The 16,149-nt window shown below is 37.5% G+C and overlaps 1 protein-coding gene across 1 annotated transcript; it reads left to right on the plus strand.

Moving 5' to 3' along the window:
* Positions 1-1,622: 1,622 nt before the first annotated feature.
* LOC306885309 (protein lin-28 homolog A-like) lies at positions 1,623-14,078 on the plus strand (the record flags this gene model as incomplete). The annotated part of the gene is made up of 4 exons (XM_079441752.1): positions 1,623-1,671; positions 2,321-2,478; positions 10,660-10,838; positions 13,856-14,078. The coding sequence occupies 4 exons, from the start codon at positions 1,623-1,625 to the stop codon at positions 14,076-14,078; spliced, it is 609 nt and encodes a 202-aa protein (XP_079297878.1).
* Positions 14,079-16,149: the final 2,071 nt, after the last annotated feature.

Raw genomic sequence — 16,149 nt, forward strand, 5'->3', positions numbered from 1 at the left:
CAACTATATATTTTAATTTGTGAAATATATGGAATTCATTTAATAAAATGAATATCTCCTCCATCCAAAAATATGGGATATAAATGTCATTTAAGCTTTTTGTTATATTATAACGATGCGCAAAAAAAAAAATATATATATATATATATACATATATATTTCTATTTTTAAATCAATTTCCCTCCATGCTTCAAAACGTTTTGCAGATTCATGTCATTGTAAATAGCTGAGTGTGTTTGAAACAGGCAATCATTATTCATTACGCGCTGGCGTCAGAGATCAATTAAATGGCATTTACAGGCGCAGTGTGTCATTGTCTGCTTGAGGTGTGATAACAATAGGACACTGCAGACATGTGCGCTTCACGAAGCCCAAACCAGAACTGCTGTCATCCTTTGAACATCGTCAATATCATCACTTTTATAGCGAGTCTTCGTGTAAGACGCATCTGCTTTGGGTTGCACACAAATATCTGATGCTGTTTTGACGATCAGTGCACGTTATTTATGGCGTTTTATGCATATTTTAGTAAAAATCACGCTTTGATGAAGTATCTTATACTTGCAGATTTTTCCCCACAGTACTTTATGATATCGTTTTGTAGAGAGAACTATATCATGAATAAATTGCCTGCTAAATTTTAAAATAACACAATGTTGAAAAATAATATGTTTTAAAAGAAATTAATAAGTTTTGAGGTGGGATGTGAGAATAGATAAACAAACGCCGCAATAAATCAATGCTTTGTTGTGGAGAAAGTGGTCAGGCTTTTATTGCTGTCCCAGTGTGTGTGTGCGCGTGTGTGTGTGTGTGACCAAATGTCCCGACAAGGATAGCAAAACCTGAAATTTTTGGGCAGGGGGAAAAATAAAAAAAATAAAACAGTAGGCTAAATTATGTTTATCTGAAAGTGTAAGGATGCAAACAGGTTTTCTTATAGGTTTAGGGGATAGAAAATATAGTTTGGTCAGTATAAAAGTAATAGAAGTCTATGCAAAGTCCCCTAATTCACAGAAACGCGCGCGCTCGTGTGTGTCAGCATGCTGGGGGGTTAAGAGGGGAGGGCACTTCCTATTCCCCAAGCTTACATGTTCTCCATCTGCGATTGGCCCCTTGGCGAATTTGGACCCTATATCGCCGCAGAAATGCGCAATTCATCAGACTTGACCTAAAGCTGAGGAGATGCTACAGTGACCCGTGTCCCATGATTCACTCGGGAATAAACACTGGCCGCTGTTTTATTCTGTTTGGGCGCCCAATCAATGCGCTTCCCTCGCGGTGTGAAGCAAGAAGAGGTTGAAGACATCCTGGAGACATGGCTGAAGGTGAGGTCGTGGGTGATCTTCCAGCGGGGGGTCAGTGAAGAGAGAGAGAGGGGGATAAAGAGGAGGGGGTGGGACGGATCTCCTGCATTGTCTTTCAGATTTGGGGATCTTTACAAAGGGCTCTTCCCAGAAGCCCTGGAATTTGCGCGTCGTTACCGCTGAAATGTACCTCAGATCTTTTGTTGGTGCGTTTCTTCTGGCGTCAGTAAAGTAGTTTTTATTTGTTTGTTTTGGATGGATTGAGATGTGGAGGGAAGTCTGAAGATTTTACAAAACTTGGGATTGATTTGGAGGTTGATGGGCGAGATGGGTGAAATGGGCTCAGTTTATGAGCAATATTTCTCAGGTGAGCGCGTGCGCATTTCTGCTTAATTACTGAGAGGGACGCGCACTGATAAATCTACTTCCCGTTTTAACATTTTGTGCAATTTAATGCTAAAATATAGCACTTTAAGGAAAGTAAACGATATATCGATTTAAAAAAAATCGTTTTTTTTTCAGCGTGATACGGCTAAATATTGATCACTGGTGATTCGGGAGGAAATAGCATGGTTTCTCTTGGTCTGACTGCGACTTTCTCTGTTTTTAAATTTGCATTTTTCAGATTTATTGGTGATTTAAGACATTTAATGCTATTCTCTGAGGGAAAATGGTTTGTTATTGCGTTTTTACTTTCGTTGCTGTCTACAAAATCGGCAAAGAAATAAACTGAAAATTACCTGTTGAAGAATTGATAGTCTAGGCTGCTACACAAACTACGGATGGATTGTGCATCTATTTGCGCTTTTATAGAAACAAACATTTTATTTTAGATTATAAAAGCAGTCCTACACATTTGTAAAATAAGTGCTGAACGAAAGCAAAGTATTCCTCAGTGCATGTTCACACAGCAGCGTAAGAGCCACACATGCATTCATTTCGGCCGCTTTCGATAGCGTGATATTTCTGTTTGTAGAATTAATCGAGACTGATTTTCTTGTGTGCTTTATTTCTAGGGGGCTGTGCAAAGACAGAGGAGGAGGAAGCCGCGAGCTCGTTTCCTGGAAGTGGGGTGTGTAAATGGTTTAATGTGCGGATGGGCTTCGGCTTTCTGTCCATGACCCACCGGGAGGGCATCTGTCTGGACTCACCCCTGGATGTGTTCGTCCATCAGGTGAGCTGTCGTTTTTAATCTCATTGCTTTATTTCCTCGCGGCTCAAACGACATAAACACGGGTTACTGTGCTAAAAGAAATATTTACAGGATCAGTAGGCCGCGTTTATAATGATCTCCTACCATTTATGAAGCTATTATTTAGTGCTCGGTGCTGATGCGCGGACATTAACGCCTAAATATGAGGCTAAATCAAAACCTGCTTTCTTAAAAATAAAGGATTTTCAATCGTTTAGCAAAGATACCTCTTTTATTTATTTCCCCCCCATCAGTCACCCTTTTAGGCTTTATTCAGGGTTCTGGGCTGTATGGTGATTGTTTTGGTCATGTGTTGGTTACTGGGTTCTGTAGGCCTGTTTAGATTGGTCTTTCTTTTTTTCTTAAAGGACTAGGACATTTTTTTGAGTTTTAAAAGCTTGTTTATTTCTAAAGCTAAGTGGGACCTTTTTTTTTTTAATCACAAAATATATTGTCCAGTGGTTTTTATTTTTTAAATGATGTCAATATTTGTTGAACATTCCAGATTTCTGTTGGTCTTCATACGGTAGAATGCTTTTGACTACATTTATTTGACTAGTCCAGAAAGTTGATCATTTTTATAAAATAATTATGCAAATAAACAAATAACTATTTTATGAACATTGTATGGAATGTCAAGTTTTTTTCCCTTTTCAATCTCAAATATGTGACTAAATATATACATATACATTTAATTAAACATATTGTTTATATATGTTTATTTCTATAAATAAATTGATATATAATTGCTGTTGTTTTAAAATATAATGCCAGATTAGCTCAGCCATTATTTTTAAACGGCTACATATATGTAGGGAAAATTAATAAAATATTAAATACAACAACTGTAATATTTTAAATGCAAAAGTGTAATATTTTGACAGTGGTCCCACTTTACCTTTATTCACCTAGTTTGGATGTATCCTTGGATTTGATTTTAAAACACTAATGCAGGTCTGTCTTTCCACATTACTTGCAATGATTGGCCTTTTAAAATAATAAAAAAATGGCTTTTTTTATTTGTATTTTTTAATTTAATTTTTTTTTTCTGTGGAGTTGGTTGCACTCCTGTAGAACAAACTGTCCCAAAGAAAAGATGTTATTTTTTATCATTCATGTATCAGCTGTCTCTCAGTGGGTTCAATCCGGTCTCGGCATGCCCTTGCTCCTTGTCTGCTCTTTAATTCTGACTTTGCTGTCTACGCCATACTGTCTTATAAATGAACAGTAAAGGCCAGAATATTACATTTGAAGTCACTTTGTTCTGCAGTGATTGATACAAAGCGCTATATTTTAAAAATCCCATTGGGCAGTACACTGTCTACAGTCGTGAACACTAACCTTCTCAATCAGCAATAATTCAACAAGCTATTGCCGCAGAACCACCAGCAAGTCTGCAGACAGTGGATCACGTATCACCCTGAGCTAAATGAGCTGCTGCCTCATGGCTTGAGGTCATTGTGTAAAATTACCCAGAGATTAGAGCATTTTACAGACAGGGTGTCCAGTGATCTCTCTGTCTCTCTCTCTCTGAGTAAGAGGTCTTTGGTTTCCTCAGATGAGCGGAGGGTGTTAGGGCTTAGCACACTTTGACTTGAAGTCTCATTGACTGCACATTAGGACGTAACACTGAGATGGGAACATCGGCAGAGCATGGCGTGTTTAGCCTTCTTCATCAACACCCTGAACTGATGACTGTGTGTGGTAAACAGATAGTCTTTCCAAACATAGGACTTTCTTCCAATGTATGGAGAAAAAGACAAATATCAAAGAAAGTCATACAGTTTTGGAACAAAATAATGGTGAATAAATGAATTAAACATTTAAAAAATTGCTGAAAGTAATATATTAACTTGCGTTGAATTACTTCAGTGACACTTTTTTCCCCACATCATACATTTTTGGTTTTTTAAAAAGTGTGATTTTAATCATGTGCATTGGTTTCACACAAATCAATAAACACAACAACTTCAACATCAAGTTTGTCTATTTTTAAGTACTCTCCAACTGATTTTGCATGGTTAGCTGACAGGATTTAGTTCATTATATTTTAGATGTATATCATCAAATTATAAGGTATTACTAGTTAGCAAACTAATGGTTAGTGAGCAATAGCACATATTAGTATGCTAAGTCTGCTGCTTAAAGGGATAGTTCACACAATAATGAAAACTGTAATTTGTTCCAAACCTCTATGAATGGTTTCTTCTGCTGAACACAAATTGAGATATTAAGAAAAACTAAACAGTTGTCGGTTCCCATTGACTTCCGTAGTGTCGGAAAACAATAGAAGTCAATTGGGACCAGCAACTGTTTAGTTACCAAAATTTTTCTTAATATCTCAATTTGTGTGCAGCAGAAGAAAGGCATTTATACAGGTTTGGAACAACTTGAGGGGGAGTAAATGCTGACACAATTGAGATTTTTCAAAGGGATTTCGAAGTATCCCTTTAAGCCTCTATGGCAGGGGTGTCAAACTCAATTCCTGGAGAGATTCAACAATTAAACACACCTGATCCAACTAATCAAGTCCTTCAGGCTCATTTGAAAACTACATGGTATGTGTGTTGGAGCAGGATTGGAACAAACTCTGCAGGGCTCCGGCCCTCCAGGAACTGAATTTGACACCCCTGCTCTATCCCTCAGGCAACAAACTACCCTTTTGGACCTCTCACCTTCCTTTTCATTTTTTTAATAAAAAAAATATACATATATAATATCACCTGACATGTCTGTTAAATGAAATGAGGATCTAAAGTGGGTGTGGCCTTTTTTGGGGGTGTGGGGCAGTCCTTTTAGGAAGCAAAGCCACATAGTGCCAAAAATTAATAAGATAAACATACATTTTTAACATGCTTAAACTTAAATAACTTTATTTAAAAAAAATATATATATATATGCATGTGCATTAATATGTAAGGAAGTATGTTTGATTGTTGAAAGACTTATTTTATTTTTATTTATATACTAAAACTGTTTTTTTTTTTTTTTCATTGCCTCGGGGCAACATTGTGTAGTTAGACCACTTTTGTTCAGGCCATATTATGCTCAGATGCATAATCAGAAATATGATGCACTCATGTCCTTCTAGGCAGTTTTTACAAGCTCAGAAAAGAATGTGCATTATTATTATTGTTATCATTATTATTATGCCACAGAGAATGATGGGGAATGTAATTTTGTCCTTCAAGCATACCAGCTCATAATCTGGCTAAATGAGTAGTGTTTTCTGGCAAAATATATCAATCTTCTTCATTAACAGTACACATGATGTACACACACACACACATTTTATAATTGATATATTATCAGGGACCCCCAAGCTCCCAAAAATGGTATGAAATATTTTTTTTCCATCCAAAATAAAAATTCATGCCATAGAGGGTTACGTAATAAAATGTTATTGTACCATCCTCAGCCTAAACAAAATCTCCACTCTTCACCACAAAGGTAAAATGGTGTAATTAAAATAAATCCCACCATAACTGAACATTAAACACTATCCACCTTATTTTTCCCATAAAAACGGCCATTTGTAAATTTAACGTGTCTGGCTTCCGGTCTCATCCGCTTCCAGCTATTTTTAGCTGTACAAAAGAGCTTGTTTTGCGGCTTGACATTTTTAATTGGTGTGTCTTACCATATTATTTTAATATATTATCTTAATTATGAACACACACTGGTTTGTAGTGCAAACAGTTTTGCCGTTTACTGCACTTTGGTATTCTTCTCGTTATTTCCCTACAGCAGCTAATGAACCAGAAGTCTTGCACATTCACAGAAAATGACTTACTTCCATGTTGAAAAATAAGGTGGATAGTTCATCAAAAACACCAAAAATGACTTAATTTCAACATTTTTACACTCCCCGTTAACGTGCATGGATAGCATTCTGAAAACTACGGTTTGGTCAACATCAAAAATCATTTTTAATTACTTGACTGGTTCACAACATTCACCATACATAATTTAATCCAGTAGACTGCACATTGTAGAAAAGTGCATTACTCGAAATCATTTTGGTGTGCAGATCACAAATGTGGCTAGTAAGTCATATAATCTGTGGGGTTTTTTGCTGTTGTTTTTTTGTTTCTTTGTTTCTCGTCAGTGTAGTTTCCTCAACTGGTTATGTTCATATAAACCTCACATCAAGGTTTATATGAATCATTCATAAATCAGCCAATTGGGCATGGTTATCATTCATTGCTTATTTAAAAATGGTTTAGTATTTACATGTACATTAACCCATTTGTAGTGCTGCACAGTGAATTTGACCTTGGCTTATTAGGAGGCAGATTTCTGGATATTCTTGAGTAGTTTGGTTTTGATAACCAGCGCTCAAGCCTACCTGAGTCTGTGGATATATTGATAATTGTGGGACCTACCAGGTTAAAAAGACAATGGCTGTCATTGTCAAACCCACAGGAGGAAATCCTGCCTTCCTTAGATTAGGGAATCACTGAATGAATGGTGATTGTGTGTGGAGATGACCAAAAAGAGAGGCAGATGGAGAGAGATTTCATAATTAATGGGGGGAAAATATTTGAAAGACATGCTAAGTGAGAATGTTGGGAATGGAGAAAGGGGGGCAGGGAGGAATTGAGGGAGTATTTGGGGGAGGGGGTTGTTAGCTGAACTCATTCATAAAAAACCCTCTGTAGTAAAAGAGGAGGGCGAGTGGTAGAGAAGGTCAAAGGATGGAGCTGCGGATGGTTTCAGGAAGCCTTGGCGGGGGTTGGGAGGCACTTTTGCCTGATTCCTTTCCCAGCGACCCACCCCCCTGCGGACTTCTCACCTGGCAATGTTGGGGAAGCTACTTTGTAATGATCAGCCTCTTAACAAACTACAGTTTAAAGGCAGTCAAGCTATTTTTCAACGTGGGCCCAATGGAAAAATGTGCCTCCAATTATATTTTTGCAAGACTCCAAAGATCTACCAGTGTAATTCACTTCAAATTCAATTCTAGCGGCACTAAAACACCAAAAACTGCTATTCCTTGTTTATACACATTATGATTACGGGGCAGATTATTGGTTGAACAATACTGTGTTATGACCTCTAAACACTTACCATAGTGCATGATTTCTAAACTAATACATTTTTGAGGTTTACATGGCATAATTGTCTCTGTATGAGTTTTCTGACATGGTAAACTTGCTCGGTAGTGCACCCGGTACAGCATTTTTTGTGTGATATGGATGCTGTGTGCTTTAGTGCGAATCACAAGTCACAATAAAAGAGCTCAAAGACTTGTAGAAACAAGCTAAATTGCCATGTTTGCCTTAAAAAATGAGTTTTAATCTCACGTTTGCTTTTGTTAATACTTAAATTGGATTTAGGGTAGAGTTTAGCGTATGTGATACATTGTTTTCAAACACAATTTGTTTCAGATGGACCCCAATGCATTTTACTGTGCTTTTTTTAATGAGTTTTACTATGAAAGTGTCACTAAACATGCAAGAAGTAATGTAATATGTCACAGCAGTCATATATGTGACCCTGGACCACAAAACCAGTCCTAAGGATCAATTTGTGGGTGCAAAAAAACAAACAAACAAAAAAAAAACATTGCCTTTAAAGTTGTACAAATGAAGTCCTTAGCAACGCATATTACTAATCAAATTTTTTATATATATTTACAGTAGGACATTTAATATCCTAATGATTTTTGGCATAAAAGAAAAATGGATCATTTTGACCCATACAATGTATTGTTGGCCATTTCTACAAATATACCCCAGCGACTTAAGTGGTCCAGGGTCACAAATTTGCAATGAGCCTTTGCTGCAGTTATTTTAATGAAACAGTTAGCTATAATACTAATAAAATGTTTTAACTGGTATGACTTGCTTTCGTTGGTGGCACACAAGTGTATTTTTATTTTTTTTGGTCCATTCAGTTAAACTCATTGGTGTTCAATGTTGTTTGGACCACAGTGTTCTTGAAAATACCATATTTTGTTTTATGCAGAAGAAAGCAATGCATTGAGGTTTTGAACGACTAATAGTACAATCTCTATCACTTCATTAAACAAGAAAAGCATTCCAGTGTTTTGCTCTCCAAGAGAATGTGTGGAATTTATTACAGACCATTAAGAGTTTAATGTGTAAAAGACTAAAAACATTCGCCCAAGGAATGTCCTGGTGAGAAAATAAACAGTGTTATTACAAGGGTTGATTTTAAGCTAGCATTCCAACGCCACCAAAACAGATCGGAGTCAGCTTGATGCACGATCTCACTAATATACCAACAAGCCCAATTTTTGGTCTCCAAGTGGTTGTTTGTTTGGAGTACGAGCAGAAGGTTGTTTTTAAAGGTAGATCCTTTCTCAAGCCCCATTTCCATGCGCCTATAGAGCAAGTATCTCAGGAATGTGAGCTTCCCCCACCTTTTCCCACTGCAGACCCTCAGCACTGATTGAGTGAGGTTTAACCAGATCCTCATCTGCCCATCCCTTTCATGTCATTCGCCAAACTTTCTTTTCTTTTCTTTTTTTGAGAAACAGTGCAAGTACAAATGTAATCAGATTTATTCATTTTTGTTATGTAGGCAAAATCACTTTTGGGGCTCCCTGCATATGTATTAGATGCTAAATTGGTCTTATGTGATCTGGATGTAGAACAAGTCATGCATCCTGAATGTGATGGTAGGCTGTTAGAGCAGATACTGTAGGTCCGTCTGAATATATTGTTGAGTAACATCATGCCTAAGATGCCATTGTCTGGTTGGATTTTGAAAGCAGTATAGATGTATCCTTCACTGCGTATGATATCTTGTAATGTTTTGTCTGTAGGCTACTAATTTGAGCCTTCACTTTCAGATGTAGCCATTGATAGATGCAAATCTCCAGAGTTAATTGGTAGAGAGCCCAGATGAGAGAGCCATTTTGATCTGAGTGTTAAGTGAAGAGGCGGTTGTGAAGGCGATGTAGCAACAGAACTGGGGGGAGGGAAGATGCCATTGTACCGGTTCTTTCTTGCTCTTAATTAAATGCATTTTTGTGGAGCAGGCATGCACAAAGTGGGGATTTATTTATTTATTTATTTTTATTTGACTAGGCTGACAAAAAGTTTTTTGGTGATGGGAAATCTATCTATCTATCTATCTATCTATCTATCTATCTATCTATCTATCTATCTATCTATCTATCTATCTATCTATCTATCTATCTATCTATCTATCTATCTATCTATCTATCTATCTGTCTATCTCTATGTCTGTCTGTCTGTCTGTCTGTATATTGTGGCAGGGTGGAAGAATCACGCAACAAGGAGAGCTCAAAATAAATACCCCGGAGGGTGGATTTATTTAACAAGGTGAGGGTGTTGGTTGTAAAGGGGTGGCTGAGGTGTGGCGGTGCTCTTCGTGATTTCCTCCCTAGTGTGGTGCGTCGGTGCGGTGCTCGTGGCAGGGCAGGATCGGTTACTCGCTGGGTTCTGAAATCAAGAAGAGTAGAGCGCATTAGTTCTCAGCTTCTTCGGAGATGTCTCTCCCTGTTGTGCAGCCTCGCACGGCTTATCTGGCCGCGGGCAAACGAGCCCCAGGTGTGGCCGATCCCCCGTGATGAGGAGGTGCAGGTGTTTCCTTTTCGTCTCCAGGGCAACGCTGATGAGTAATCGGGACGCTCGTCTATCTATCTATCTATCTATCTATCTATCTATCTATCTATCTATCTATCTATCTATCTATCTATCTATCTATCTATCTATCTATCTATCTATCTATCTATCTATCTGTCTATCTGTCTGTCTGTCTGTCTGTCTGTCTGTCTGTCTGTCTGTCTGTCTGTCTGTTTGCATCCAAAATAAAAGTTTTTGTTTACATAATATATGTGTGTACTGTGTATATTTATTACGTATATATAAAGACACACGCATACAACATATATTTTGAAAATATTTGCATGTATATATTTATATTCATGTAAATTATATCATATATAAATATATTTAATATATAAACATAACATTTTTCTTAAATGTATACATGCATGTGTGTGCATTTATATATACATAATAAATATGCACAGTACACACGCATATATTATGTAAACAAAAACTTTAATTTTGGATGTGATTAATCAGGATTAATCATTTGACAGCTCTAGTTTAGTATAAATGTGATCTAAGCGTCTAAAGCAGTGTTTCTACCCGATCTCTGCAGAGCAAGCTTCATATGGAGGGCTTCCGCAGCCTGAAGGAAGGAGAAGCTGTGGAGTTCACCTTCAAAAGGTCCTCTAAGGGTCTGGAGTCCTTACGGGTGACGGGGCCAGGCGGGGTGCCCTGCATAGGCAGCGAGAAGAAACCCAAGGGTGCCCAAAAACGCCGTTCAAAAGGCGATCGGTGAGTGCTGTTCAGAACTACAACATTCTGTGCTGTGACTCTATCGATGAATGCTTCATGAAGTTATACATAATTCATCACCTGATTAATTTGGCCTGCGTCCCAATATTCATCCTGAATAAAGAGTTCACATCCTAAAGTGAGATTAGAATAAGTGTGTCCCACAGCATAGTATGTTGAAAAGAAATGCCAAAAGTCTCCAGATGGTCTACAATTTCAGGTTGATTTTTGAAGTTTGGATCTGTTCACACTTTAATAGCTAATATTGCCCACTGCACTTTGACAAAGGATTCGGTTCAGAACTACAAACACAAATAAAAATCATAAAAAAACGACAAACATAGCAGATGTGCACGACTAATGGTTAAGTAGAGAGGTTTCGATAAAGGGGTTTGAGATCCTAATTATCAACATTTAATCTAGTACAAAAATGCAAACTTTTTAAGTTCTCTCAACTTTTGATTTTTTACAGCACTGTAGAAAAAAAAAAGTTGAGCTAACATAAAAGTTTAAGACAACCAGCTTCAGCAGATTTTTGAGTTTTCTCAACTTCTTGTTTTAATTTTATACAACAAAAAGTTGAGAAAATGCAGAAATTTCCTAAAAAATAAGTTGAGGACAGTGGCGCCTCCAGAAATTTTTCATTGGGGTGGCCAGATGGGGCCACTTAAAATCTTGGGCAATGAAGTCAGCACACGCTTTTGACGCGTGCCATTTTGAGAACACTACAGAAAGAGCACGTTGTTTTCGCCTGTGTGGATACTTCAAAAGACGTTTGCTCTGCCTGTGTGGTTTACCTGTAACACGTTCAGAACGTGCGTTTTGTCCGACTCCAAACGCACGCATTCGACGTCCATTTCCTGTTATGATAAACGCACATCAAAAACGCGCGTTTTTGGTGACTCCAAAGCGCGCGTCAAGAACGCGCGTTTCATAGGAAATCACACGTCGAAGACGCGCGTTTTGATACACAAAACCGTTTTCACTGTGCATTAGGGATGAAATGCATAACTGATGCTACTAAAATTTATACTGGCCAGTGGGGTGGCCTGTATGGCGCCATTGGTTGAGGAACCTCACAAATCTGCTGAAGCTGGTTGCTTTAAACTTTTAAGTTGGCTCAATTTGTTTTACAGTGCAGTTGCAGATGAATGAGAATTAGTTGGCATGTTGTTACTTGTAGTAGTAGACCATCAAAATAAAGTGTATTCGAGAGTTTTCATGAGATTCTTCTGCAAGAACATCCGTTCTGCTTTTCTCGAGGTTTTCCTAAAATCCTGTATGTTTTATTGGGGTTGGTTTAGATATTGAACTAAATTCTTTTACTTCCTATACTGAGATGTTGCAGTTCTATGTAAATGTGTGAGATGTCGCTTCTGGACCGTATTCTGGAGCGCTTCCTTCCCCCACCCTGTGCGTTGGTGACTTGACCTGCTGGATCAATAGGTTGTTTAAAATCTCATAGCTCAGAGTTTAGGCTCACAGAGAGTCACCCGCCCCCCACAGCACAGCCGCAGGTTATCGATAACACCGTCCTCCCACAATCCTCCTCAGCTGCATCTAATCACACTGGTGGGGTGCGTGTGGATCCAAGCGCGCACAACTTTCACAACTGTGCATGAATGACGGTGATGGGTTTTTGATGCATTTTCATAAAATTGCATAAAATAACGTGCTTTCTCCTGCTGTTTATCATTGATATTCCATCTCTCTGGATCTGTGGCTCCCGATGGAGGATCAGATCCTGTCCATTTAATTAATAACAAATGTAGGTGCCTGAGAAAGGTCAGAGGTGAACGCTGCCATGGCAACCCTGAGGTTTGATGTATGTGAGCGGGGTGGGGGTGGGCAGGAGAGAGCAGGGATCAAAGTGCAAAGGTCAGGCTGCATATTGAAACAAAGAGCCACAGAGATGCCACACCTCCTTCCTCTGGCCGATCAATAACTCCCCCCACAATACAGAGAGAGCCGAGGGGCTTAAACGCACAGGAAGCTTTCATTTAAATGAAGCTCTAACTAAAAATGTTAGTTGTTACACTGAAGTATAGTACTAAACTCCTCTTGGTGCATAAGTATATGAAGTGGAGTTTAATACAAAATGATAAATATTTTTATAATTACATTATTATATTTATAAGTGATAGTGTCACTAATAATATTGATAATATTACATTATTATTAATAATAATAATAATGAGGAGGAGGATGCATTTATTATTATGATCATTATTAATACTAATAATGAGGAGGAGGAGAAGGATGCATGTATTATTATTGTTATTAATAATAAATAATAATGATAATAAAATAATAATAATACATGCATCCTCCTCCTCCTCATTATTAGTATTATTTTCACATGCTTGGAAAGTAGCATAACGTGAACTACTTTGTGTTAATACTAAACTCAAATTTATTTCATATTCATACATGTCATAATTCCATAAATGCATGTATATTCTAGTATATAGTGACGATTTAAATACAATATTTCAGTATCAATTAATTAATATAATAATACTGAGGATGAGGATGCATGCAGTAGTAGTATTAGTAATAGTAGTAATTATGATTATTAATAATAAACAACAATAATAATAATAATGAATTGCACAAATTGTGAACTATGTAAAATTTCATTATTTAAGTGATTTGTAAACAAGTTGTGAATGTTATCCTACTAAACTGGAATTCATTTATTTGTTTTTGGCGACTGATACTGATACTAAACATATTAATTTGATTAATTTACATAATTTTTTGTCACATTGATCTACATTCATCACTGTTCACTCACGTTTTTTGTAAAGTAAATTCTAAGTGTCATAAGAGTGAATAAAAAATATTAGTTTGTTTTGGAAATTTATGTTGTTTTCTATAGTGCTGGAGATTCTCCTTTAAATCTGGACAATAACAATTACATCAAATTGTATCTCACTGACCCTTACTGTTTAAAGGTGTGCGCGCCCTCTAGTGGTCAATCCTGCAAATTACATGTTTTCTTGCACCATTTCCAGATGCTTCAACTGTGGAGGACCGAATCACCACGCCAAAGAATGCCAGCTGCCACCTCAGCCAAAAAAGTGCCATTTCTGCCAAAGCATCACCCACATGGTGGCCAACTGTCCAATCAAAGCACAGCAGTTGTCACCGGGATCTCAGGGAAAATCACCAACCTCCACCACAGGAGAAGAGGAGGACATGAGCCACACCCCCTTCCCTCCCGACTGCTCTGATTAGTCGGGGAAGCTTGTCAGGGCACCAATCAAAACGTTTCAATGGGAAGCTGCTTTTGAAACTAACTCAGGTTTTTCTTTTTCAAACAGCAGAAATGAATGTCGCCGCTCACTTTTGTGCTTTAGTCAGGAAATTAAAACCAGATTAAACTAACATTGAATGTTATACTTAGAAAAATATGATCACCATCATATTTATCTTTATTTTTGACAGTCAGATGTCTGAACCTCTGTGAATTCACACAAATGGTTTTGGGCAGACCTCACAAAAACAAGTAATTTTTTTTCATGACAATTAAGCACAGTCCCTCAGTATCTTTTAACACTTGTCACAATGTGCGCACACATATATATATATATATATGATTCATGGGACATAATTGTGCTTGACAGGTTTTGTGAGATCTGTCCTGCGTGAAGCACGTGTGTGAGAGAAATACTTTTATTTTCTAGCTAGCAAAGTGTCTTAGATTTGTACTGAAACAATCAAAATGCATCATGTTTACAGATTGCAATAAGCCTGGATGTTGGTGATACTGGTGAAATGCATCTCTCTCTTGCATACCGACTTCCCTTTTTATTTGTCTTGTCGGGGACGTCTTCTGATTGTGGTTTACACGGGCCAAGAGAATGTTAAAATGCTGTGTTTGTGCATGTCTTACCTCTCTATATCATCATTGGAAATATTTGGACTGCACTGTCATTAGTTAGTTACTATGAGAAAGACACAGTGGCTCTCTTAGATTATTTAATGCTGTGTAATTGTAAGGCTCGCTCTCATTTAAAGGGAAATTCTAGGCACGGTCCAGAAGAAATCCACCATATTCCCAACTGGTACTTGAAAACTAGAGCCGAGACGATAGCACATGTTTTTATGATGATGTAAACGTCATACGAGACACTAAGGAGGTATCAGGTTTGTCGAAGCTTATTCCAAGAGGAGATCCTGACTAACTTGATCTCACTTTATTGTAAATAACAATTGTAAACTTTTTTTAAAAAACCACTGTTATTTATTTGTAGCCACACAAACTGACCTCAAACTCTGTGATGTTGCGATGGACTCAGTTTGCTCTCAGTCTCAACAAGAGATGAATGCTTTTGATAATTAGTTCATAATTAATGTGTGGTAGGGAATTGATTGACAGCTGGTGACTAGTGTTTAAACTATGCTGAGAATGACTTTGATGCACTAATTTTTATTTATGGCCTAAAACAGTGACTTCAAAGTATTTTTTGTATGATTTATCCACATGGCTGCGTGAAGTTCAGGTTTGTTCTCGTTTCGACGGGGACCAGCTGAGCTGTCAGGCTTCACTGCGTTTGAGGAAAGCGTCCAGTCTTTGCCAAATGAAAGCATTATGAATCATGTGTTTAGCTTTTTTGGATATTTGACATAGTCTTTAAACTTTCAGAAACTCAGTGGGTAAAGAATACACATTTGTACCATTTCTTGCAGTAAAGCACAGCCAGTTTGGTTTCAAGCATTGCATGTGTTTGGACACAAGTTGAATGTTGAATGTCTCAAAACTAAAGGCGCATCACTGCTCCACAAGAGTGTTTTGCTGACCTGATCTCAAGAAAGTGCGTATAAATAGTACGCCAAATAAAAACCAAAACTCGTGGTGCAAAAATGGACTTTGGCGTGTATATGCTACGTGATGGGTCGGGTTAAGGTTGTGGGGTAGACGCGTATCATATGTCCATTTTTTTGCAGTTTTGGTTTTTATTTGGCGATACGCATTTCCATGAGACCGGCTCTTTATTTGCCCCTCAGAATAACCTGAAACGGTTTTAGTATGTTATTGCATGGAAGTAGGTGCTAGAGTAGTTGGATGTAGTGTTGGGTCTCGCCTCAAACAACCTGTTGAAAACTTCAAGTTTTCAGTTTAAAGGATGTGAAGGTTTCTTTCTCATTGATAAGACTGTATTCTATCTTAGTTCAAGCCATTATTGTATATTCCTTCATCATTTCAATATTTCATTGTATTGTTTTGTATTCTTTTTTATCTTTATTTAAAGAACAAGATACACAACTTGTTTTGAATCTATACAAATCTACCTCAGGGTGTGTT

Source organism: Barbus barbus, assembly GCF_936440315.1.
Source record: "Barbus barbus genome assembly, chromosome: 19".
Taxonomy (NCBI): domain Eukaryota; kingdom Metazoa; phylum Chordata; class Actinopteri; order Cypriniformes; family Cyprinidae; genus Barbus; species Barbus barbus.